Consider the following 27323-nt stretch of genomic DNA (forward strand, 5'->3'; position numbering starts at 1 on the left):
TTGTTTCCTTTGCAGTACAGAAGCTTTTTATCTTCATGAGGTTGCAATAATTCATTTTTGCTTTTAATTCCCTTGCCTTTGGGGATGTGTCAAGTAAGAAACTGCTACGGCTGAGGTCAGAGAGGTCTTTTCCTGCTTTCTCCTCTAGGGTTTTGATGTTTTCCTGTTTTCAGGTCCTTCATCCATTTTGGGCTTATTTTTGTGTATGGTGTAAGAAAGTGGTCTAGTTTCATTCTTCTGCATGTTGCTGTCCAGTTCTCCCAGCACCATTTGTTAAAGAGACTGTCTTTTTTCCATTGGATATTCTTTCCTGCTTTGTCAAAGATTAATTGGCCATACTTTTGTGGGTCCAATTCTGGAGTCTCTTTTCTATTCCATTGGTCTATGTGTCTGTTTTTGTGCCAATACCATTGCTGTCTTGATGATGACAGCTTTGTAGTAGAGGCTAAAGTCTGGGATTGTGAGGCCTCCCGCTTTGGTCTTCTTCTTCAAAATTACTTTGGCTATTCGGGGTCTTTTGTGGTTCCACACAAATTTTAGGATTGCTTGTTCTAGCTTCAAGAAGAATGCTGGTGCAATTTTGATTGGGATTGCAGTGAATGTGTAGATGGCTTTGGGTAATATTGACATTTTAAGAATATTTATTCTTCTAATCCATGAGCACAGAATGTTTTTTCCATTTCTTTGTCTCTTCTCAATTTCCTTCATAAGCTTTCTATAGTTTTCAGGATACAGATCTTTTCCATCTTTAGTTAGGTTTATTCCTAGGTATTTTATGATTCTTGGTGCAATTGTGAGTGGGATCCATTTCTTTATTTGTCTTTGTGATGCTTCATTATTAGTGTATAAGAATGCAACTGATTTCTGTAGATTAATTTTGTATCCTGCAACTTTGCTGAATTCATGTATCAGTTCTAGCAGACTTTTGGTGGAGTCTGTCGGGTTTTCTATGTATAATATCATGTAATCTGCAAAAAGTGAAAGCTTGACTTCATCTTTACCAATTTTGATGCCTTTGATTTCCTTTTGTTGTCTGGTTGCTGATGCTAGAACTTCCAACACTATGTTAAACAACAGCAGTGAGAGTGGACATCCCTGTCATGTTCCTGATCTCAGAGGGAAAACTCTCAGTTTTTCCCCATTGAGAATGATATTAGCTGTGAGCTTTTCATAAATGCTTTTTGATGTTTAAGTATGTTCCTTCTATACTGACTTTCTGGAGGGTTTTTACTAAGAAAGTATGTTGAATTTTTTCAAATGCTTTTTCTGTACCGATTGACAGGATCATATGGTTCTTATCTTTTCTTTTATTAATGTGATGTATCGCATTGATTGATTTGCAAATATTAAACCAGCCCTGCAGCCCAGGAATGAATCCCACTTGATCATGGTGAATAATTCTTTTTATATGCTGTTGAATTCGATTTGCTAGTATCTTGTCGAGAATTTTTGCATCCATATTCATCAGGGATATTTGTCTGTAGTTCAGGCCAGTTTTTTGCTGGGTCTCTGTCTGGTTTGGGAATCAAAGCAATTCTGGCTTCATAGAATGTGTCTAGAAGTTTTCCTTCCCTTTCTGTTTTTTGGAACAGCTAGAGAAGGATAGGTATTATCTCTGCTTTAAATGTTTGGTAGAATTCCCCAGGGAAGACATCTGGTCCTGGACTCTTATTTCTTGGGAGATTTTTGATAACTGATTCAATTTCTTCATTGGTTATGGGTATGTTCAAACTTTCTATTTCTTCCTGTTTGAAATTTGGAAGTGTGTGGGTGCTTAGGAATTTGTCCATTTCTTCCAGGTTGTCCAGTTTGTTGGCATATAATTTTTCATAGTATTCCCTGATAATTGTTTGTATTTCTGAGGGATTGGTTGTAATAATTCCATTTTCATTCCTGATTTTATCTATTTTGGTCTTCCCCCCCCCTCCTTTTTTTGAGAAGCCTGGCTAGAGGTTTATCAATTTTGTTTATTTTTTTCAAAAAAACAACTCTTGGTTTCATTGATCTGCTCTACTGTTTTTTTGTTTTTTTGTTTTTTTGTTTAGATTCTATATTGTTGTTTTCTGCTGTGATCTTTATTATTTCTCTTCTTCTGCTGGGTTGAGGGTGTCTTTGCTGTTCTGCCTCTATTTTCTTTAGGTATGCTATTAGGTTTCATATTTGGGATTTTTCTTGTTTCTTGAGATAGGCCTGGATTGCAATGTATTTTCCTCTCAGGACTGCCTTTGCTGCATCCCAAAGCATTTGGATTGTTCTATTTTTATTTTCATTTGTTTGAATATATTTTTTAATTTTTCTATAATTGCCTGGTTGACCCACTCATTCTTTAGTAGGGTGTTCTTTAACTTCCATGCTTTTGGAGGTTTTCCAGGCTTTTTCCTGTGGTTGATTTCAAGTTTCAAGAAAGTATATTCTGTTGCTTTGGGATGCAGAGTTCAAAATATATCTGTCAAGTCCATCTGATCCAGTGTATCATTCAGGGCCCTTATTTCTTTATTGATCCTGTGTCTAGATGATCTACCCATCGTTGTAAGTAGAGTATTAAAGTCCCTTGCAATTATCACATTCTTATCAATAAGGTTGCTTATGTTTGTGATTGTTTTATATATTTAGGGGCTCCCATATTTGGCGCATAGACGTTTATAATTGTTAGCTCTTCCTGATGGATAGACCCTGTAATTATTATATCATGCCCTTCTTCATCTCTTGTTACAAACTTTCATTTAAAGTCTAGTTTGTCTGATATAAGTATCGTTATTCCAGCTTTCTTTTGACTTCCAGTAGCATGATAGATAGTTCTCCATCCCCTCACTTTCAATCTCAAGGTGTCCTCAGGTCCAAAATGAGTCTCCTGTAGACAACAAATAGATGGGTCTTGTTTTTTTTTATCCATTCTGATACCCTATGTCTTTTAGTTGGAGCATTTAGTCCATTTACATTCAGTGTTATTATGGAAAGATATGGGTTTAGAGTCATTGTGATGTCTCTAGGTTTCATGCTTGTAGTGATGTCTCTGCTACTTTGTGGTCCTTGCAACATTTGACTCACAGAGTTCCCCTTAGGATCTCTTGTAGGGCTAGTTTAGTGGTGATGAATTCCTTCAGTTTTTGTTTGTTTGGGAAAAGCTTTATCTCGCTTTCTATTCTGAATGACAGACTTGCTGGATAAAGGACTCTTGGCTGCATATTTTTTTTGTTCATCACATTGAAGATTTCCTGCCATTCCTTTCTGGCCTGCCAAGTTTCAGTATATAGGTCTTCCACTACTCTTATGGGTCTAGCTTTATAATTTAGAGCCTGTTTATCTCTAGCTGCTTCACAATTTTCCCTTTATCCTTGTAATTTGCCAGTTTCACTATGATATGTCATGCAGAAGATGGATTCAAGTTACATCTTGCATTTCAGTGCATTTTTCCTTCCCCAGATAAGGGAAGTTCTCAGCTATGATTTGTTCAAGTACACCTTCAGCCCCTTTCTCTCTTTCTTCTTCTTCTGGAATTCCTATGATATGGATATTGTTCTGTTTGATTGCATCACTTAGTTCTCTAATTCTTCCCTCATACACCTGGATTTTTTAAATCTTTTTTTCAGCTTCCTCTTTTTCCATAATTTTATCTTTTAATTCACCTATTCTCTCCTCTGCCTCTTCCATCCGTGCTATAGCCATCTCCATTTTATTTTGCACCTCACTTATATCATTTTTTAATTCCTCCTGACTATTTTTTAGTCCTTTGATCTCTGTAGCAATAGATTCTCTGCTGTCCTCTATGCTTTTTTCAAGCCTAGCGATTAATTTTATGACTATTATTCTAAATTATTTTTCTGTTATATTGCTTAAATCAGTTTTGATCAATTCGTTAGCTGTCACTACTTTCTGGAGTTTCTTTTGAGGAGAATTCTTCCATTTAGTCATTTTTGCTAGTTTTCTGTCCCTTATGCATATTAAAAGCTTTGTGCTCTGCACCTGGAAGCACTGCTATATTAAAGGAGGGTCATACACTGTCCAGGGTCTGGCCCTTCAGGAGGTGTTTTTTCAGGGATTGTTACTTGCTTTCTGTTGTTGTGACTTTGGTTATTTTATTACCCTACTCATAGTAATATTTTCTACCCTTCACTAGGTGTGCTTTGATTTATTCCTTGGTGTAGCCCTGTAAAGGAAAACAGATAAACAGGAGACAAAGAGACTCAAACACGCAAACAAATAACACAAACAAACAAAAACCTAAAGACTAAAAACAAAAAAACCAAAAACACTGACTACAGGTAAAGAAGAGGGTGGAGGCAGTGCTGATAGAAGAGCATATACAAAAAGAGAAATGACTTGGTGCGTTCGGGGGATGAGTAAAGGTTGATTAGGCAGAGAGACTAAATGGCTTAATCCAGAGAGAGAAAGGTAAAGAAGGAGGCGTGGAAAAGGAGACAAAGATAAAATTACTCAAAGTAACTATATGGCTTAATTATTCCGGGAGAGAAAGAAAGGAGTGTAAAGAAGGAGGTGTAGAACATGTATCAAGACAATGAATTAAATATGCCTGTTTAGACAGACCAATAACCAGAGTAACTAGCCTAGGGGAGGGAAGAGATGAGGAGAAATGGGGGCATGGGTGGAGAATGTATCTATATATCCAGAATTGACCTAGAGTTAATCCACGCAATGCTACATTGCTTGTAGGTAGTAGCTGTCTGCAGGGTCTTCGCAATCTGACCCAGTGAATATGCAGTTACTCAGTACAAGGGGGTGTGGTTTGGTGCTTTCTGGACCCACCTTCACTATGGGCCCCAGGAGTGATCCCTGAGGCCCTGCCTTGGTGGGGTGGCGGGGGGCGGGCGGGAATGGTGCTCTCCCAGTGTCTTATCCATGGAGCAGGACCTGGTGGATTCCGTTTGAGTTGTCCTCACTGTGCAGAGGGTGCAGACACGGGGGAGTCCTTCTCGGTCCACCAACTCCCCTGACCCTGCACTTGGCTAGGATTCAAATTCTTGCTCCATGCACTCTGGCACTGGGGAAGCACCTCTCAATGCGAGGATGTGTGGTCCTGGCTGGCTTTGTCTGTGCCACCACACTGCAGGGAGAACTGACTTCTCCTATTGCGGACTGAGAGCCTCTGCCCTTGCTGCGAGACCAAGCCCCCGGAGTGGCAGATGTAAGCAGGCTTTGTGTTTTCCCACAGCACCCCAGGGAAACAGCTGCCTTATCCTCCTGCAGACTGTGCCCTCAGCCTAGCCACTGCACCTGGGGTGGCTGACGCAGGCAGATTCTGTGCTATCATGCAGCTCTCCAGGGAGGGAACCACTTTCTCCCTCCTCTTTCATTCTTGATTTTATTTACTTGGGTCCTTTCCTTTTTCTGTTTGATCAAACTGGCTAGGAGTTTATCATTTTTTTAAAATTCTTTCAAAGAACCAGCTCCTGGTTTCATTGATCTCTTCCACTGTTTTTTTTCTTGTTGTTGTTGTGGTTGTTTTGGTTTCGATAGCATTGATTTCTGCTCTAATCTTCATTATTTCATGTCTTCTGTCTTCTGCTGGTTTGGGGTTTTATTTGCTGTTCTTTTTCCAGATCTTTAAGGTGTAAGGTTAGGTTAAGTATCTGAAACCTTTCTTCCTTCTTTTGGAAGGCCTGGATTACTATATACTTCCCTCTTATGACTGCCTTGCTGCGTCCCAGAAGTTTTGGGCTGTGGTGTTATCATTTTCATTGGCTTCCATTTGCTTCTTAATTACCAATTAACTTCTTGGTTAGCCCATTAATTCTTTAGTAGGATGTTCTTTAGTCTACAAGTATTATCTTTCCAAACTTTTTCTTGTGTTTGATTTCTAGTTTCATAGCATTGTGGTGTGAAAAATATGCACCATACGATCTTGATCTTTTCGTACTTGTTGAAGGCTGATTTGTGTCCCACTGTGTGATCTATTCTGGAGAACGTTCCATGTGCACTAGAGAAGAGTGCATATTCTGCTGCTTTAGGATGAAATGTTCTGAATATATCTTTTAAGTCAGGTCCAGTGTGTCATTCAAAGCCATTGTTTCCTTGCTGATTTTATGTTTAGATGATCTGTCCATTGTTGTTAAGTGGGGTGTTAAAGTCTCCTACTATTATGGTATTATTATCAATGAGTTTCTTTATGTTTGTGATTAACTGATTTATGTATTTGTGTCCTTCCACATTTGGAGCATAAATGTTTACTATTGTTAGGTTTTCTTGGTGGATAGACCCCTTAATTATGATATAATGCCCTTCTTTATCTCTTGTAACAGTCTTTATTTTAAAGTCTAGATTGTCTGATATAAGTATGGCTACTCTGGCTTTCTTTTGTCGATCATTAGCACGATAGATGATTCTCCATCCCCTTACTTTCAATCTGAAGGTGTCTTTAGGTCTAAAGTGGGTCTCTTGTAGACAGCATATAGATGGATCTTGTTTTCTTATCCATGCTGTTACCCTATGTCTTTTGATTGGAGCATTTAGTCCATTGACGTTTAGAGTGAGTACTGAAAGATATGAGTTTATTGCCATTATGTTGCTGGTAGAGTTGGAGTTTCTGGTGGTGTTCTCTGGTCTTTTCTAGTCTTTGTTGCTTTTGATATTTTTTTTTTTCATCTTTTTTTTTTCCCTTCAGAGAGTTCCCCTTAACATTTCTTGCAGGGCTGGTTTAGTGGTCACAAACTCCTTTAATTTTTGTTTGTCTGGGAAACTTTTTATCTCTCCTTCTATTTTGAATGATAGCCTTGCTGGAAAAGAATTCTTGGCTGCATATTTTTCTGATTCAGCACATTGAATATATCCTGCCACTTCTTTCTGGCCTGCCAAGTTTCTGTGGATAGGTCTGCTGCAAACCTGATCTATCTTCCCTTGTAGGTTAAGGACTTTTTTTTCCTTTGCTCCTTTCATGATTCTTTCCTTGCCTGAGTATTTTGTGAATTTGACTATGATATGCCTTGCTGATGGTCAGTTTTTGTTGAATCTTATGGGAGTCCTCTGTGCTTCCTGAATTTTAATGTCTATGTCTTTCCCCAGTTTAGGGAAAGCTTTCCACTATGATTGGCTCACATAACCCTTCTATCCCTTTTTGTTTCTCTTCATCTTCTGGGACCCCTATGATTCTGATGTTGTTCCTTTTTAATGAGTCACTGATTTCTCTAATTCTTAAATCGTGCTCTTTTGCCTTAGTCTCCCTCTTTTTTTCTGCTTCATTATTCTCCATAACTTTGTCCTCTATATCACCTATTTGCTGCTCTACCTCATCCATCCTTGCTGCTGTGGCATCCAATCAAGATTGAAGCTCAGTTATAGCATTTTTTTTTATTTCATCCTGACTAGCTTTTACTTCTTTTATCTCCACAGAGAGGGATTCTAAACTATTTTTGACACCAGCCTTTTATTTCATTTTCTTATCTGATTGCTGTGGCTAGGACTGCTAGTACTAGTTAAGTAATAGTGGTGAGAGTGGACATCCTTGTCTTGTTCTTGACCTTAGGAGAAATGCCTTCAGTTTTTTTAACATTGAGTATGATGTTAGATGTGGGTTTTTTATATATGGCCTTTATTATGTTGAGGTGTTCCCTCCAATCCTACATTGTTGAGGGATTTTATCATGAGTGGATTTTGTATTTTGTCAAATGCCTTTTCTGCATCTATTGAAATGATCATATGGTTTTTGTCCTTCTTTTATTGATGTGATGTATAACATTGATTGATTTGTGAATATTGAATCACATTGCATCCCAAGGGATAAAATCCCGCTTGATTGTGGTGAATGATTGTTTTTATGTTTTGTTGGAATTTGTGCTAATATTTTGTTGAGGAATTTTGCACCTGTGTTCATCAGATATTGGCCTATAGTTCTGTGTTTTTGTAGTGTCTTTATCTGGTTTTGGTGTCAGGGTAATGCTGGCTTCATAGAATGAATTAGGAGTTTTCCTTCCTCTTCTGTTTTTTTGAATAGTTTGAGAAGAATAGGTTTTTAACTCTTCTTTAGATGTTTGGTATAATTCATCTCTGAAGCCATCTGGCTCTGGAATTTTGTTAGCTGGTAGTTCTGTGATTATTGATTCAATTTCATTACTGGTATTTGGTCTGTTCACATTTTCTTTTTCTTCCTGATTCAATTTTGGGAGGTTATATGTTTCTAGAACTTTATCCATTTCTTCTAGGTTGTGTTTGTTGGTACATATCTTTTCATAATATTCTCTTACAATCTTTTGTATTTCTGTGGTGTCAGTTGTTATTTCTCCCTTTTCATTCAGGATTTATTTATTTGAGTCCTCTCTCTGTTTGTTTCTTAATTAGTCTGGCTAAAACCTTTTGATTTTGTTGATCTTTTCAAAGAGGCAGCTCTTTGTTTCATTGGTCTGTTTTATTATTTATTTAGTTTCTATTTTGTTAATTTCAGTTCTAATTTTTATTATTTCCTTCTAGTGATTTTTCAACTTTGTTCTTGTTCTAGTTCCTCTAGGTGTAAGGTTAGTTTATTTATTTGCAGTTTTTCTTGCTTCTTTAGACGGACATGTAATGCTATAAACTTCCTTCTTAGAACAGGTTTACTGCATCCCAAAGATTTGGGACTGTTGTGTTTTCATTTTCATCTGTGTCCATATATTTTTTTATTTCCTCTTTGATTTTTTGGTTGACCCATTCATTATTTAGTAGTATATTATTTAATCTCCCTCTATTTCTGTGCTTTCTAGGTTTTTTCCTGTGGTTGATTTCTAGTTTCATAGTGTTTTGGTCAGAAAAGATGTATGGTAGGACTTGCATTTTTTTTTTAATTTGTTGAGATTTGTTTTGAGGTCTAATATGTGATCTCTTCTGGAGAATGTTCCATGTGCACTTGAAAAGAATGTGTTTTGGGTGCCTGGGTGGCTCAGTGGGTTAAGCGTCTGACTTCAACTCAGGTCATGATCTCATAGTGGGTTTGAGCCCCGTGTCAGGCTCTGTGCTGACAGCTCAGAGCCTGGAGCCTGCTTCAGATTCTGTGTCCCCCTCTCTGCCCCTCCCCCCACTCACACTCTGTCTCTCAAAAATAAATAAATCTTAAAAAAATTTAAAAAAAGAAAAGAATGTGTATTCTGTTGTTTTAGGATACAGTGTTCTGAATATATCTGTTAGATCCATCTAGGATCCAATGAATTAGATCCAATGAGTCACTCAAAGCCACTGTTTCCTTGCTGATTTTTTTGCTTGGATGATCTATCCATTGATGTAGGTGGGCTGTTAGAGTCCCCTACTACTATTATATTAGTAGTGATTACTTCCTTTATGTTTGTTATTAACTGCTTTTTTATTTTGATTCCACCATGTTGGGTGCATAAACACTTGCAATTTTTATATCTTTTTGTTGGATTGTACCATTTATGATTATGTATTGTCCTTCTTTATCTCATTACCATCTTTGTTTTAAAGCATATTTGTCCAATACGTGGATTGATAGCCCAACTGTCTTTTCACTTACATTTTCATGATAAGTGTTTCTTCATCCTTTCACTTTCACTTTCTGCATGTGTCTTTAGGTCTGAATTGAGTCCCTTGTAGCAGCATATAGATAAGTACAACTTTTTTATCCATTCTGTTACCCTATGTTTTTGATTGGAGCATTTAGCCCATTTACATTCAAAGTAATTATTGATATGTGTATAGTTATTGCCTTTTTGTTACTTGTTTTATGGTTGTTTTGGTAGTTCTTCTCTTGTTTTGCTAGTTGCATATCTATTAGTTTTTTGATTTGTGGTTACCATTCATTTTATATATAGCACCTTCTGTTTATAGCAATCTATATTAAGCTGATGGTTACTTAATTTTGATCTCATTCTTTACTCTTTTCCCCTCCACTTTTCGAGTATTTGGTATCATATTTTACATCCTTTGTGTTTCACTTGACCAATTTTTACAGACGCACTTAATTTTTTTCTTTTTCTTTTTTTTTTTTTTTTGCTTTTATGCTTCCTATTTTTCTTACTCTTTCTTATGACTTTTGTTTTCCACTTACAGAGTTCACCTTAACACTTCTTGTAGGGCCCATTTAGTGGTTATGAATTCCTTTAACTCTCATTTGTCTGGAAAGCTATCTATCCTCTATTCTGAATAATAGCTTTGCTGGGTAGTGTATTCTTGGCTGCAGATCCTTCCCTTTCACCACTTTGAATATATCATGACACTCCCTTCTGGCCTACAACGTTTCTGCTGAAAAATCAGCTGATTGCCTTATGAGGTTTCCCTTGCATGTAACTGTTTTTCTCTGCTTTTACAATTCTTTCTTTATCACTTCTTTTTGCCATTTTAATTAAAATGTGTCTTGGTGTGGACTTCCTTGGGTTGATTTTGTTGGGGGCTCTCTGTGCCTCTTGGATCTGGATTTCTCTTTTCTTCCCCAGATTTGGGAAATTTTCAGCTATTATTTCTTCAAATACATTTTCTGCCCATCCCCCCCCCCCCCTTTGTCTCTTTTTTCCTTCTGGGATTTGTATAATGGGAATGTTATTACACTTAATAGTGTTGCTGAGGTTCTCAAGACATTTTTATTTTTTATTTTTTCTCTCTGTTCAGCTTGATTGATTTCTATTACTCAGTCCTCTAGTTTGTTGATCCATTCTTCTGCTTCCTGTATTCTAGAATTTATTCTATTTATTATAATGTTAATTTCAATTATTGAGTCTTCATCTCTGATTGGTTCATTTTTGTGTTTTTTCTTTGTTAAGGGTCTCACTGAGGTCCTTCACTCTTTTCTCAAGTCTAGTCAGTATCTTTATGATCATTACTTTAAATTCTCTAGCATGCATATTACCTTCCTCCATTTTGTTTAGGTCTCTTGCTGTGGTTTTGTCTTCTTTTAGGAGACATATTCTTCTGTGTCCTCATTTTAGCTGTCTCTGTTTCCTTGTACTATGTCTCCTGCTCTTGAAAGCAGTGGCCTACAGTGCAGTGTTGCCTGTTCCGCAGAACCTGGTGCTTCAGAGGTGTCTCCCATGTTGTGTGTGTCCTACTGTTGTGGTTGAGCTGCATTTGCCTTTTGTCCATTCATCTGTAATAGCTCCCTTTTCCTGTTGTGGGCAGGGTTTGGAACATGCATCATTAGTGGTCCAATATGGGGTGACCTTGGGCTTGACTTTCATCAGACTAGGCATTTGCCAGAAATGCAGTAGCACCAAACCACATGGTACTTTTTCTTGTTTCCCTCTGAGAAGCTCTTGTTGGTAGGTGGGGCCTACAGTCAGATTAAGAAGTCTGCCCCAGTCCCTTGCTAGGGCTGCAGTTGGATTGGTAATTATCTTCCCCTCTCCCTGGAGCAGGAGTCACTTTGGAGTAGTTCTGGCCCCTGTTGGGTGCTTGTGTACTGCCGGGCTTTGGCACTGCTTCAGATGGGCTTCAGCAAAGGATGTATCAGAGGGGACAAGTCTGCAGTAGAATAAGGGGCAGGGTGCATGTTGTTAGCAAGATTTGTGTGGGTCTGCTGTGGGAGAGGACCTGGAGCTGCTTTATAAACTGTTGCTGCAGGGCTAAAGGGAATGACTCTGCAGCAGAGTGTGGAGGCAGGGCTTGTGGTGCTAGCAAGGTCCCTCGGTTTGCTATGGGAGGGGACCTATAGCTGCCAGGCAAAACTCCTGCTGAGCTGGAGGGGGCAAATCTACAGAAGCATACAGTGGTGGTGCACATTGTTAGCAAGCTAGATAGAGAGTGTTGACACTATGCTCAATTCTGCAGGTGTCTGTTTATCTAGTCTGAGAGGTAGGGAAGGGAAATGGTACCCTCTGGCAATTTTGTTCCTGAAGCCTCCCAAAGATCCCTGCCCCTTCAGCCCAGGCTCTGAGATTAGTAAATAAGTCTCCCTCTGGTATACCCCAGGCACTTTTCAAAGTTCAGCATCTGTGCTGTACTCTGGGGCTATTTGTTGTGCTGTCTCTTTAAGGGTGAGGACTCAGATTCCTATTGCCCTCCCAATTCTTCCAGAGGCAAGCCTGCTGTTATTTAAAGTTGCAGGTTTTAAACTCCACTGACTGTAAGAACTTGTGAAATCTGCCCCTTTGGTTTTCAAAGCCAGATGTTAGAGATTCCTCATCCTTGTGTGGGTTCCCCATGCCTGGTGTGCCTGGTGTGAAGTTCTCTCCCCTCTCCGTACTTATAGCATCCCTCTTTCCCAAATACAGTTCTGTGGGTCCCTTTAGCTCCAAACTGCATTTCTATCCTTCCTACCTTCTTTGATATAGCCTCTTCTCTGCATTTAGCTAGGGATAGTCTGTTGGGCCAGTCTTTGGGTTGTTTCCTGAGTTATTTACACTGATGCGGGGATTATCTACTTGTATCCCTGGAAGGAGGTGAGTTTACGATCCTGCTACTTTGCCATCTTCCCTGGAACTTTCAACCTGATTGCTTTTAAATGTGTCACATAACAGACTCCATTCTTCCCAGCATAGAAACCATTAGAGAAGATATTGCCAGAATCTGTGCCATTCTGGCTACCTTTTCTTGTAGGAATTTGGAAAGTGGTGGAGAAGTTGGTTAATTTGACCTGATAAATTTAAGAGGGTCCATGACCTTGACATTACTCTGATGTCCAAGCCTTGTATAATGTGGTATTCAATTTTCATGAATGAATCAGTCACATTTCTTTTAATGTGGGTTAGCTTTGTTTTCTGGGGGGTGATAGATTAGTAAGGGCCATAAGTAACTCAGCTAGATCCTGAGAGAAGTCTTCAATATCCATGTTAGTTCCAGGACAAAAAACATGGTTTATGGAAAGTTACTTTGGAAAAGTAAATTATTCCTGTTATATCAGTAAGCCATTTCTTTTCATCTATGATTTATTGAATTGTATTCTTATAATCCTATAGCTATAATTTAAAAACAAACATTTGCAAACACTTAAGGATAATATTTGCAAGAAACTGGAAAGAATGTCAAGACACCATTTCATATATCATGGTCTGCAATAATAATTTTAGTTCAATTTTGTCCCATCTTATGCCAACAAAGACTGATTTATAAAGCATGTTCCCTACTCCAGAACCAGATAATACTGGAGATAATTATTGTGCCTGGTTAGAGTTTAAGAGCAATTTCCTGAGGCACCACTTGTAAAAGTGAAAGAACATACATTGGAATGAGTGCTGTTCAGCTATATAGTAAAAGAAAAATACAAAATTGTTGCACAGAGCCTGTTTTCCAATATTAGTTTAAATAATAACTACATTATGCCTGGCAATCTCCCAGAACCTTTAATATTGTGATTTTAGTGTATGGACTCACAAATTCTTTTTAAACTTTGTAGGTGACACAAAACATCTAATCATAATCCAATTTCAAACACTTTATTTAGAGATATGATTAGTCCCTTATCATCTAAAGTGGGAGTTAATAAGATTTAAAGCAGAATTTAGATTTCTTCTGGAAACCAAACTATATCTTTATTTTAAATAAGAATCATTAATTAATATCTAATTCAATTTGTAACATTTTAAAAGGACATTGAAAACTGTAAGAATATTGTTTTATGTTTTCATTTAAAGAAATCCTTTAAATATTAAAGAAAAAATTAATTTTGAAGATTTAACATAATTCAACTAAAAAATAGATTCTTACATATTTGTCAAGGAATAGCTAGACCTAAGAAATCTTTTAGCTTAAGTTAAACAGTGATAGGTCTACTTAATCTTGCTTTGGGAAACTATTGTTAGTGTTGACATTTTGTAGGTTCTCTAAATTCATCCCTGCCTTTAAAATGATGAAATTTGCTTCATACAATGTAGGTAAAACCAAAGGAGGGACAGAGCAAACTTTTGGCAAATTAAAACAAAGACCAACTAATTCAGGTCACTGTTTGGGTTTTAAAAAATCCATCTCTTATCCATTCGTTTTGATATATTTACTTTAGATAAATTATCAGTTTCCATTATTTGATCTCACAATCAGTGCACAGCTAGAGAAAAATGGAAATTTTTAAAAAGATAAATTTAGATGTTAAAAAAATCACCTTTGTTGATAAAAAGAAGATTCTGTTATACTATGGTAGGTTTTAAACACTAAAGCTTTTCACATTTCCTAGCTTAAAGAAATAAAAACGTTTTTTTTATCTAAATCTTTATTAGAAGAAAAAAAACATTTAAAACGATGAGTAACAGCAAATTTCATTAAATATTAAACATTTTAGTTATCAAAGATATTTAGACAATATGTTCCTAATATTTCTGCACAGCAGAAGCACAATGATTATAGAGCTCAGACTGTCATGTGCTCATGTGAGTTTTTTTGGCATAAAAGAATATCTAAAGTCACATTCAAACAAATGTGATCATAGATAAGCTGACAGTAACTTACTGTTGATTCTCAAAGCTTTCACAAATTATCATATTTGATGGACATTCCCTTGGGGTAAATACTTTAACACTGAGTAACAAACTGAATTCATTTTCTTTCAAGTTAGTAGTACTAGTAAAATTATTTAAAATTTAATTACAAATTATGTTCTGTTTATATTAGCACAATAAAAGTTAACATTATAAACTGATTATTTCATATCAAAAGTTAGAAAATGAAATAAAATACATAGAACACTCCTTGATGATAATAATCATTTAAAACAGAGCTAATTCAGTACATGACAGCTATGAGCACCCTTTGCAGGGGTAGAGTTTCCCTTTGTAATTTTTCAAAGTGTCCCTTTCCAAACTGTATAAAACACTGAGAAATGTAGTCTTACACCTATTGTATTTTCAAAGATCTACTATAGAAAAGATTAGATTTTTAAACTTCTCACTTTTAGTGTAAAAACAAAAAAAAGATCAACAAGCATCCTTTCAGTTTTTTTTTTCTTGCGTGTAGTACACATTTGTGAATGTCCACTAGGCGCAAGGGAAATTGTTTATGCTGCAAAACGTACTCTACATAGTCACTAGGATCTCAAACATACTGAAATGACAAGTGGTTTCCAGTCAGTGAGCTAAGAGGGAAACAAATGCAAGAAGACTTGTTTCAATCACTAAACATTGCAGGTTGTGTGTGTGTGTGTGTGTGTTTAAACGATGTTTGTAAACTTGCCCACAAAAGCTGGGTAGTATTAAACAGCCAGTAAGGCACTTTGTCAGAGAGGACGAAGTAGTAAAGGCTGGATGGTTGGCAATTTGTTTAATAGGAAACATTCTATACTTAGAGCAAGATCTGGAGCAGGCAGTCCTTTTACCAATTTACTGTCAAACGGGAGTTGGGAAAACTTTAAAATTTTCTCTTTCAGTTTGTTTACCAATTTTCCCTGCAGAAGTCTTTTAGTTGCAATTTAAAAAATATATTAGGAGCTATCAATTCAAATAATGTATCATTTTTCAATCCAGTATTTAAAAGAATATGAACATATTCACTGGTGTTTTCAAAACATCCAAGCCACTCTATTTAAAAATGAATTACAAAACAGAAGATCTTAGTATAAAAATGTACCATGTTATTAACAATTCCCTTGCGACTTCAGATGGCTTCACATATTACAGTATAAGCTTTGGTATTAAACATGCAAATAAAAGCCAACAAGGTCATGAATACAGTGTTTCCAACACAAAGCACTTATGAAGCTAGCGTTGTGCAGACACAGCAGATGAAGATTTGATAACACACCGCTGCACGATGACCAGTTTGCACTTCTAAGGCTTCTTAGTTTGCATACTTGGCTCGTTCAGAATCTTCAGGAGAGACTGACTCATGTAATAGGGCCTTTCAGTAGAACCATCGTTTCTTTCCATATCTTCCACTAGGAGGAAGAATGGCACAGAGTAAATATCAAAGCAAAACTGTACGAGAAGTAACGTCGCCATCTACTGCATACTTGCTTTACAGCAGTTTAAGATTTTTTTTTTTTAATAGCACAGTTTTGGCATCAACATTATTGTAAACATACCTATGAGAAAACAAGCAGCCCTTGTTATTATGTTAGTAAAATGTTATCTCATTGTGTGTACCAGCTCATATTCTGTCAATATGCATGCTTCTCAGCTGCATGATTGAGGAAATAACTTTTACCTTCTTTTGGATAGCAAACTTAAAAAAGAAAAAAAAATCCCCCAGGAATTTCTAAATCACCTTCAAATTCCTGAAAAGTAGTATGTACTCAATTCACTTCCCAAATTACCATATGTGTCAAAATTTCTTTTGTTTTGCAATCAACAATTTATGTAGCATAGTTTTAAAAAATAAGATTTGTGAAATTTCAGTATATTTTAAACTGCATGTTTTGAAAAAAATGTTTTTTGCAGTTATGACTTTAAGTGCTTTGTAAGATAACAGCTTCTATTTTTCCCCCTCAAAAACAATACTCATCTTTACTATCAATTATACAAAAAGTAACTAGTGGGGAATATTTTTTCTGACTAGAAATAAGCCCGTAGATAGTTAAAACTTCTACACTTAAAGGGAGAATCTCTAAGTAGTAAAGAAGTTATTTAAAAATATTGAGCCAAACAGCATTCCTTTTCCTATGATTTGCACCAAGGGGTTATATCCTTAAAATATAGCCAGTTTTAGAATGTGCCTCCATTTAGGCAGTGAACACTTTTACTCTAGTGAATTTTTTGGTCTAATCAGCATATATAATGTTAAACATTTACTATACGGGCCCCATCTAGTCTAAGATTCTAAATGCAGAAGTTGTGACTATTAGAAGTCTCCAAATTAATCTTTGTCTTAATTTTCTAACTCCTGGAACAGCCAAGAATGTAAGGAGAAAATAAGCCAATCAGTTTCTCGCATGTTGATTTGTATTTTATTCAAGTGATTTTCCAAGTTTTATGTGTATCAGAATCAGCTAGAGAATTTTATAATAATTCACAAGCTGCCCTGCACCCAAATACAACATCTCAGAATTTCTTAAGGAAGGGGCACAGGCATCTATATTTATAACAAGTTCTCAGAGCGATTCTGATGCATACAAAACAATTAAAATTGTTTTGTTTCATGATTATGTATCAACATTAGACTACTCCTAAAGGGGATTTATTTCCTATCACTTTTCAACACCTGAGAGGTAACTATTTACTAGATCTCAGTTGTAACTTCTGTACTATTGACTAATAATATCCAGAAAGATAGATTATCACTCTTCTCTGAATTATGATTCAAGGAGAATGAGAGTGAAGAAGGCCCTTGGCCAAGATGTGAAGACAAGTGACACTTTTGACTATAATGCTCTCAAGAAAATAAGAACAAGATGGTGGCCGTTGTAAAGACCACTGTTTTGAAAATCTTCCTTATTTAAGCTGTCACAGAGTTAGTCTACATCTAGGTTCCCATACTTCAGAATCATTAAAGAAATTAGTTTTTATATTAACTTGTGGCACAATGAAACATTTCTGACTCTTTTTAATAAAAATTCATGGATCATATTTAGATCAAAAAGATCAACACGTTCCTTTCTGTCAACACTTAAATAATTCTTATACACAAGTTTAGTGTAAAAGCCAAAACAATACTACCTGATTAAGTGTTCCTTTTGGGGTAACTTTTATACCGTTAGCCAAATCATACAAACGTGCACACAGAGATTGGGCAGGAAAAGTGCTTGAGTGTCTGATTTATGCTTTGCTCCACCATACAAAAGACTAAGGGGATGGTTGCCAGAAACCAGCTTGTTGCTCTGGCCAGCAGGGGTGGAGTATAAAAATAACTTTCCTGCTAAGCTCTGAGGGAGATTTCCTAACCCACCGTATATACCCCTGTAAAGGTACCAGACAAGGTACCTATGGAGTGCTTAGGTATATTTCCTTAGAGTAAAATCTGAAGGTCTTACTCATCTATTCTCTTTCCCCAAAGTTGAACTCAAACTAAACCTTTTGTAGAATGAAGCCAAACAATGTCTTTAATCTAGAAAAACAGGTTTGCTTATAAAAACAGGTATGCTTATAAAAGATATAATCACTCTTCTGAAACAAATCCATCCCAGTTTTCTATATGGCAGGAATAGGGAAATAGGAATTTGTCTCTGTTTGGGTTAGAGACAAGAGGAATGCATTACATGGCCATTTCAGTTTTGTTCAGAATATTTTCACAGTGGCCAGAGGTTCATATTATTGGAAATGGTATTCCAGAACTCAGATTCAGCTTCACTATGAGTATAATTACACTAAAACGAAGTGGGCTATGAAGGTTTCACAGTAATTTTTACCTAACAATGCTCTCTATGGAACTTGCATAACATTAACATCTCTATGTATATTATGGTCTTGAATCATGTACTGAAATATACTTCCTAGAGAAACATGAATACAAATTTAATCACAGTTTAGATAGCTGTCCACTAGCTTGAGCAGCTACATAGGCATAGTACCATATTTACGAATTTAGTACCATAAGCTGGTTAACTCTATCAATCTTTTTTATGGCTAATTGATGATACATTTATAGTGCTTTCAAAAATTGCCTGAATATCTTTTACAAACACATTTATAAAAAGAAAGGCTATCAAAGTGCTGCAATGGGAAACAGCACTGAGTTATAAAAGTATTGTTTAAAACACTTTCAGCTATAGGCTTTAAAAATATGTTTGACATTTACACCTTGCTCTTCGGCTGGGACCACAGTCTATAAAGTATCCTAGTTCACAGAGGCTACTGTCATCAAATGTCTGTCACCTCAAGTGGTACCAGGTTCTGGCTTTTCAGCAATAAGCACAGAAATTTCACATTACTCAAAAGCCTCATTTTTGAGTTACACATGATCTAATTTACAAAACTTCTATTTAAAAATGAATGTCACTGTTTGGAGCTTTTCTACTCTTTCTGCTTCTGGGAAACTAGTTGCATCTTGTTCAGAGTTCCGTGCAGGGTAGGGGCTAGGAAGTAGGGTTTTTCTGTGGATCCATCATTTCTTTCCAGATCTTCACCTGTATATGCAGCAGCCAAAGCAGGCAAAAGCAGCAAGCGGCAGCACAATTAAATATTTTTAGAAATTGGAGAGTCAAACAGGGAAAAATCAGAGAAATTAGTGTTAGAAAGTCAAATATAAGACAAATTAGTACCATTAAGTTGCTGATGCTCGACAAAGTAAGAAATTTCAACTTCTGACAGGAAGCACTAAAACTTCCTAAATCCCCCCCAATGCTCAAAGAGGTTTATTTTGGTAGTGTAAAGGCTAATAAGATCTTTCATGTCCTTTCAAAAGTATTATCTCTCAATGGTGACTGTTCATTTCAGAACGGTAAAATGTCACATCCTCGGAGATGAATCTGAACAAAAAGTGAATGATCCTGTGATAAACGTAGAACGATAATTCATTTTCAGAGTTCAAAGTCACTTTTAATGGTAGTCCACACCCTAACGTTACAGATGAAGAAACGGGAGGCCCGGCTATACGAAATGATTCTCCTGAAGTCTAAAGCTCTGAGGCAATCGGAATGAGGTGAGGATCCAGCCTCTTGTCACTTAGTTCAGTTCTTGTCCTACTTAACTATATAAGGCATCCTGTCTTAAATCCCTTCAGATTGCATTAGAAAACGAATGTTCTCTGACTTCACGTAATACATGAATTTAACTTCCTATTGTGCCTAGGCTAGTAATTAAATGACGGTGTGTTCACTAACACATATTGGGTGTTTCAGGGAAAGCAGCAGAAGGATGCTGAGAAGCAAAGACAAGTCAGCGTGTAATTAGCTTTCCTAAAAGCTACATGCAATGTGCAGCAGATAATATCTATCAATAAACATACAAGTACAACTTAATTCTATGTTTTCACTGGTATAGTAAAAAAGATTTTGTTATTCATAGTCCTTATTATGACAAAGGATAAGAAATATATAAAATCATATAGGATAATTATGGATTTATAGAATAAATCTAAATTATTTTTCATCCTTATCTTTTGGGAATGGTTGGATGATTTAGCTTTTTGCATTAGACTTCATAGTGACCTTCCTTACGTACAAAATAAAAAGCTAAGGGGGGAATATGATAGACACTGAACATTTTTGTTCTTTCACCTTCATCATATTTCTATATGATAGATCATATATCTATATTGTTATTACCATTTGAGGCATTGTTAGGATGCCTAGTATGGATCACACTAATAATCATCTACAACTACTACTGTTTTCTCATACTGGGACCAGACTTCTCATTGCCTTGTAATGTAAAAAAGATGCCATGTTTCAGGGCTCCTGGGTGGCTCAGTCAGATAAGCATCTGACTTTGGCTCAGGTCATGATCTCAGGGCTTATGAGTTTGAGTCCCGTGTCGGGTTCTGTGCTGACAGCTCAGAGCCTGGAGCCTGCTTTAGGTTCTGTGTCTCCTTGTGAGCTATGCCCCAAAATAAATAAATAAATAAATAGTCAGTTTTATACAAGTGGATCACTCAATAATGCCTTCACAGAATGTTTTCTCTGCTTTTCTTAAGAGCAATGTGCCAGAGAAATGATCTCTCAGAAGGTACAGCTGTATGGCTAACAATTTGTTCTTTCATCCTCAGAGCCTACTTTCTCTAGCCTGAAAGTGAAGGCCAGATCAAGCTCCTAAGGTGCTAGGTTCTCCAGGGATTTTAAGAGGAGATACTGATAGAAAACCTATCCATTCTGAGTTACACATGCCACCCAGAAGCACAGCAAAGTCAGTGATCAAAGCTCATAGGAAGTATTTTAACTCTAAGCATCAGAACTGATCTGTTTCCTGGACATACTCCTCTATGAATCCTATCTGTCTAGTATGAATTGGCTGTGTCTTTGAAACCATTGCCAGCTTGGCTCTATCAGAATCTATAAAGGCTCTCTTCAAAGAATTCCTAAAGTCCAGTCTCAAAGCCCAGTCATATTCTCAGTTCTGTTAATAAAACACAACAGAATCCACTCATTATCATAAATTTGAAAACACTAAGAAATACTAAATTTGAAAGTACTAACACCATGCCATGAAGCCTGAGGTTCATTTCAGTGGCTGACCCTGCTGTGCTTTGCAAACTCCATTCTCTCAGATGTTAAGGTTTAAAGAGCATCTACTAAACAATATCTCTTTTTAAATAAGCACTATTTGGTAGTTGCAGCCAGGTCATAGCAAATCCACAAGCCAGCTAAGGACATGGGTCTTAACCTTCTTATCTTTCAGTTACTCTCCAAAGGGGGGAAACACATATACTGAAAACTTACAGAAGCAGATGAAAATTGTATCAACACACATTGCATAGACGCTGAAGAACCCATGTGCAACTAGGTAAGATCCAATAATGACTGTCTGTAAATGAGTAAAGAAAATGAAGATGTTATTAACTCATCCAGAAGAACAATAATGCAGCTTTAAATGAAAGTCATGAAGAGAAACTTTGAAGTACCCTATGTTAGAAGATATTTCAATATAGAGACCAAGGAAATCCAATGGTAACGTTTTTGGGTGCCTTGTACTGGGATTTAAATGTATTAGATTACCTGCCAGTTGTTTTACCCCTATCCCAAATGCCCACCAAAAATATCCCAATTTTTTTTTTAAGGCAGTAAAGCATGGGAGTTAATGTAACACACTGCCTAGGTTTGAATCACATGTCAGGCTCTCAGTTAACAAGTTACTTAACCTCACTGTGCTTGCTGCCTCCCATAAAAAGTTATTGGTGGGCAAGGGAAGAATGTGAATAGCAATAATATTTATGACATATGGAGTTAATTATTATAGATACTGCAGGGCTCTGACATATGGAGTGAGTTAATTGTTATACATACTGCAGGGCTCCTCCCAGGTCCTCTCCAGCTGCTGCATCTATCCCCCAGTTAGGAATGTAGGCTGCTGATGACTGAGCAGGTTCCCTCATTAGGAATTGCCCTCACTGCAGGGACTGCCTCACCCAAGCTTATAGCCCCATCTAGGGGACGACCCCTGGCCAACAGCTGCCTGATGCAGCATGCAAATTCTTTTGTCAGAACTTCCTGTAATTATGTCTGAGGGCTCAGCTATAAATGCAGCATCGGTCAGCTTCTTCCTTTGCCCATGTCTGCCTCCTTACTTCCTTTTTCAAGGGTATCTCAGGAGAGCACTTCCTAATAAACCTTCCACATGCAATCCTCTCTCTCAGAGGTTGTTTCTAAGGAATACAATCTAAAGCAGAATAAGGCTTGGCACGAAGTAAGACCAATAATGTTAGCTGTCTTTATTTTTCTAATTCCTTTTTGTTTTTTCTTCTGTCATCTCTGATCAATCAGTCAGTGTTACCCAGTTGCTATGAATGAATTGTGACCTCTCAAAATGCATATGTTGAAATCTAATCCCCAATATGATGTTATCTCGAGGTGAGGTTTGAGGGAGGTAATTAGGTCATGAGGCTGGGCCTTAATCAGTGGGATTAGTGCCATTGTAAGAGGAGACAGGAGAGATGATGACCTCTCTCTCCACCATATTAGGATACAACGAGAAGGTGTCCCTTTGCAAACCAAGAAGAGAGCTCTCACCAGGAACTGAATCTGTGGGCACTTTAATCTTGGGCTTCTTAGCCTTCAGAACTGTGAGGAATAAATTCTTGTTTAAGCCACCCAATCTATGATATTTTTGTTATAGAAGCCTGAAGTAAGACATCAGATCTTACCAGCAAAGGTACCCAGTAGTAATTTAAAGATGTTGGTCCTTCTATAATCGTTGGCAATCTTTGTGTGAAGAGTAAGAAGGCCAGCACACCTACATTGGAAAGGCAGAACATGTCTATTATGTACTTGCAAAGGAATAGTTTTTTGTAGTAAAGGAGTTTCTCCTAATACCTTCTAAAGTTATGTTTATTATTACTTACCTATACATCCAGTAACTAGAATTTTCCCCAGGATTAGTACAAAGTCTGTAACGTTATCCATAACTGCAACTCTAAGAATCAGAAAAAAGAAAGTATAATTTTATGTTTAAATTACATTTGTTACTTGAAATTTATTAAAGAAAATAATTCATGGGGTGCCTAGGTGGTTCAGTTGGTCGAGCGCCCGACTTCAGCTCAGGTCATGATCTTCCTGTTTCTGAGTTCGAGCCCCGCATCAGGCTCTATGCTGATAGCTCAAAGCCTGGAGCCTGTATTCGGATTCTCTCTCTCTCTCTCTCTCTCTCTCTCTCTCTGCCCCTCCCCTGCTCAGGTTCTGTCTCTCTCTCTAACTCTCTAACTCTCTCTCTCAAAAATAAATAAACACTAAAAAAAATTTTAAGTATTTATTTTTTTTGAGTTCATTTTGATATGTCTTTGATGGAAATTCTATTTGGCATTTGTTCAGTGCAAGGAATGAAGACAGCCTCTGGGGATTAAGTTCTGACTTAATTTTGATGAAGTAAACAGAAGATGGCATTGTCAGGCACTATTGGTGTCAGCCTATTTTGAAGCCTAAGACACCCTGACTCCTGAGGATGTTTCATATCTTCCCTGGTTTTGCTATTCAGACTCTGTCAATTTTGGGAGAGGGAAATTGCCAGAAACATGATGTTCGTGTAGAGAATTTCTTGAGTAGTGGGGATAATAAAAATGTATAAAATGCCAGTGGGTGTGAAGATATAGATGAATGAGGGAAGCAACAATTCTAAGATATAAAAAGAAATAGTATGAGAGAGTAGATTTAAATCTATCAAATTGAAAGATAATATTGATGTCTAAAAGACCACCATCACTTTAAATAACATGTGAAGTATATGATGCTCAAGGTTCACCAAATTGTCTTTTGCAAACTCAACCTGATTACTTACTTACTTTAAAACATTTCTCATCAGCAGATTGAAAGCCTCTCTTGCTGACTTGCAGAAGTTTTTGCCATATATTGCAATCTGAAGAAAACAGTTGATATTATTCTAGAGTCAGTAACATACCCTAACAAGACCAATAGACAACCCAGTGAGAGGAAAATGAATTCATTCTCTTGTCACCCAAACAGCTACTCTCATTCCTCTTTCCAGCATTTGGGTATGTGAGAGACATGGGAACTATGTGTTCTCAACTCTGCACAGCTGTCAGGGGCATTGACAATAAGGTGCACTTCAGATGCTATATGTTTGTAAACTCCATGGGAATTAGACCACACCAAACAGAGGCATGTCTTTTTCTCAAATATCAGGACATGGCTTCTGTCTTTGAAGTGTTTTGGCTAGGGTTTATTGTAAATGGGTTAAGTGTTGCAGCATTCAAATTAATAATTACTCTCAGGAAACCAATGCCTTTTGATACATTTGATTTACTCATTAGAAGATTCAATACAGTATTCTCACTGGAGGTAAATTAATGACAGTTTGAATCTTCATGACTATTTGGATCACTCCTGCAGACTCTGTGTCATGGTGATAACAAACCAGTATCATAAGGTTGCAGTTGCTAAATTTTAGAAGAATTATACTTTTGGAGCTCCTATTTTAAAAAAATCTCTTCAGTAGCTTCCCTATTCCCATAGGAAATAAGTAACATATTTAGTTAGGCCTGGTCAATGCCCACACATTTCAACATAAGATTTCTTAAAAAGACCATTCTGTATGTGAATCCCAGGAAAGTATTTTTTCTTTTTCCTCAGAGTGATGCATAGACTAAGCTTTCTTCCCACTAAGCTATGTCAAAGACACACAAAATCTTTTCAATCTAGCACATTTTACAATTTCTAAGGTAAATATTTTCCCTCTTTAAAAAGATATTAACAGTAATAATGAAGTACAGTTAACATACTACTCAACTAGGAAAGCATGGCCCTGAATCATGCATTGGATTCACAAATCCTTATATCATCATGGTGGTAAATTCAACTGCATGATGTAAAAAGTGTTAGAGATGGGAAATGTAGACATGGGGTTGGGGTTTGCAAAGAAGAAATTTAGTAAATAAAAAGTAATCTACTTACCATAATATAGGCATTTCTGTTCAAAAACTTTACCACTGTTTCCAAACACCAGAAACAGCATTTCAGGCAGCATTGTAGAAATTTAGAAATGTTGTTCTGGGCCTCTATGAAAATGAGATATTCAAATTGATGAATTATTTGTGACTAAACTCTAGGAATCAAAAACACAAAAGCTTTAAAAACAGGCTTTTAATTTTTTTCAACTGTGGTAAAATATACATAAAAGTTACCATTTTAACCATTTTAAGTGTATTAATTCAATTGTGTAAAATACTGTACAGTTCAGTTCAATCCAGTAAGTGCATTCATAGTGTTGTACCACCATTATCACTATCCATTTCCAGAACTTTTCATCTCAAATAGAGACTCTGTGCCTATTAAACAATCACTTCATTCTCCCCTTTTCCCAGCTCCTGGTAACCTCTATTGTATTTTGTATGAATTTGCCTCTTCTAGATACCTCATGTAAGTGAAATGATACAATATTTATCTTTTTGTGTCTCGCTTATTTCACTTAACAAAGTTTTTAATGTTTATCATTTCATTCCTTTAACAACATTCCATTGCAGGTATATATCACATTTTGTTTATCCTTTTATCTGTTAATGGAAATTTGGGTTTTTCTACCTTTTGGCTACTGTGAAACTTGTGTGCAAGTCTCTGTTTCAATTCCTGTTTTCAATTCTTTTGAGTATGTACCTGTAGAAGTGAAATTGCTGGATCATATGGCAATTCTATCTTTAGCTTTCTGAAGAATCACCATAATGTTCTCCACAATGGCTATACCATTTTACATTTCCATCAGCAATATACTAAGGTTCCTAGTTTATCTTCATCCTACAAATATTTGTTATTTTCATTTTTTAAAATAGTAGTCATTCTAATGGATGTGAAGTGGTGCCTCATTACAGTTTTGATTTGCATTTCCCTAATGAATAATACTGAGCATCTTTCCATGTGCTTATTCGTGATTTGTGTATCTTCTTTGGAGCAATGTATATGCAAATCCTTTGTAGAAGGGACCAAGATGGTGACATAGGAGGTTCCTGAACTTCCCTCCTTCTTCAGATGCACTTAAAGTACAGCTACATGTGGAACAATGTCTTCTGAGAAAAAAACTGAGACTAACTGAATGACTCCTACCCCATCAGGAAACTAAGAAAATGACCATAGTGAAACGGGTAGGAAAGGTTTAGACAAACTTCCTGTAAAGCCAATTTCTGGCACAGAACCATACTATAAGGAAGATACCCCCCAATATCAGGCTCTTCCTGAGGAGTGGAAGGTTTGGACAGCACATATAGGATTCCAACTTTTAAGGTAACCACACAAAGCACAGGCCGCCAAAACTCTTAGCTCTGAAAGCCAGTGGGGTTTATAACCACAAGTCCCACAGCACTATGCAACACAAATAGGCAGTTCTGTACAAGCACATATGGTAGCGCTCATTGTGGTTGGACAGTTGAATTCATCCAATTAGAGAAGCAAAAAGAGAAAAGAATGGATAGAGTGATGGATGTATTGGACACCACCAAACAGACCAATATGGAGGCGCCAGAAGGAGGAGAGAAAGAAAGGGGCAGAAAGCTTATTTAAAGAAATAATGGTGGAAAACTTCTCTAATCTGGAAAAACAAACACATCCAGATCCAGAAAGCCTGAAGAATACCAAAAAAGATGAATCTAAAGAGACCTACACTGAAACACACAAAATTAAATTTTCAAAAGTTGAAAGGTAGTTAAAAGCAGTGGTAGAAAAGTGACTTTTACCTCCTTCCGTAAGACTATCAGATTTTTCAGCAGAATACTTATAGGCCAGAAAAAAGAAGTGGAATGATATATGCAAAGTGATGAAAGAAAAAAAAACTGCCAAGGAAGAAACTCAATGTGGCAAAATTGTCCTTCAGAATGAAGGGCAGATAAAGTTTTCCTCACAAAAGCTGAAAGAGTACATCACCACTAGAGCAGCCTTACAAGGAATGTAAAAGGGAGTTCTTTAGGCTGAAACAAAAGGATGCTAATTGATAGCTGAAAATATGTGAAAGTATAAAACTCACTGATAAAAGGTAAATAGTTAACTTCAGAACACTCTAAAATTGTAATGGTGGCAGGTAAATCACAACTCTAGTATAAAGATTAAAATACAAAATATTAAAGATAACTACAACTACAATACAAAATATAAAAATATGTAAATTGTGTCACCAAAAACACCGTAGCATAAAATGTGGGGAAAGTGTAAAAATGTAGAGTGTTTGTACATATTTAAAATTAAGTTATCAGCTTAAAATAGATTGATAGAACTATAAGACATTTGACATAAAATATACAGCCAGAAAATAACAAAATGGCAATACAAAGTCCATAACTATCAATAATGTAAATGAACTAAATTCTCCCATCAAAAGAGTGAATGGATTAAAAAAAAAAACTCAACTATAAGCTACCTACAAGAGTCTCAGTTCACCTTTAAAAACACAGACAGGTTTTGAAATGAAAGTGAGGGATTGGGAAAAAATTTTTCATGCAAAAAGAAACCAAAC

The 27323-nt window shown here is 36.6% G+C and overlaps 1 protein-coding gene across 10 annotated transcripts in view; it reads right to left on the bottom strand.

Moving 5' to 3' along the window:
- Positions 1 to 15401: 15401 nt before the first annotated feature.
- The window catches only part of SLC44A5 (solute carrier family 44 member 5), a 374661-nt gene continuing 362739 nt past the window's right edge, over positions 15402 to 27323 (bottom strand). For 9 of the 10 annotated variants that reach the window (XM_045036030.1, XM_045036031.1, XM_023258834.2 and 6 more), the window contains 6 exons: positions 24782 to 24885; positions 23653 to 23726; positions 22720 to 22790; positions 22522 to 22610; positions 21101 to 21185; positions 18668 to 18850 (listed from right to left, as the gene is read on the bottom strand). In XM_045036030.1, coding sequence (XP_044891965.1) covers positions 18738 to 18850; positions 21101 to 21185; positions 22522 to 22610; positions 22720 to 22790; positions 23653 to 23726; positions 24782 to 24885 — 536 coding nt within the window. In that variant the 3' untranslated portion in view covers positions 18668 to 18737. Of the gene's footprint in view, positions 15728 to 18667; positions 18851 to 21100; positions 21186 to 22521; positions 22611 to 22719; positions 22791 to 23652; positions 23727 to 24781; positions 24886 to 27323 lie in introns of those variants that run through there. The other variant, XM_023258835.2, reaches the window with a different exon arrangement.

This window comes from Felis catus, chromosome C1 (assembly GCF_018350175.1).
Source record: "Felis catus isolate Fca126 chromosome C1, F.catus_Fca126_mat1.0, whole genome shotgun sequence".
NCBI classification, from domain to species: Eukaryota; Metazoa; Chordata; class Mammalia; order Carnivora; family Felidae; genus Felis; species Felis catus.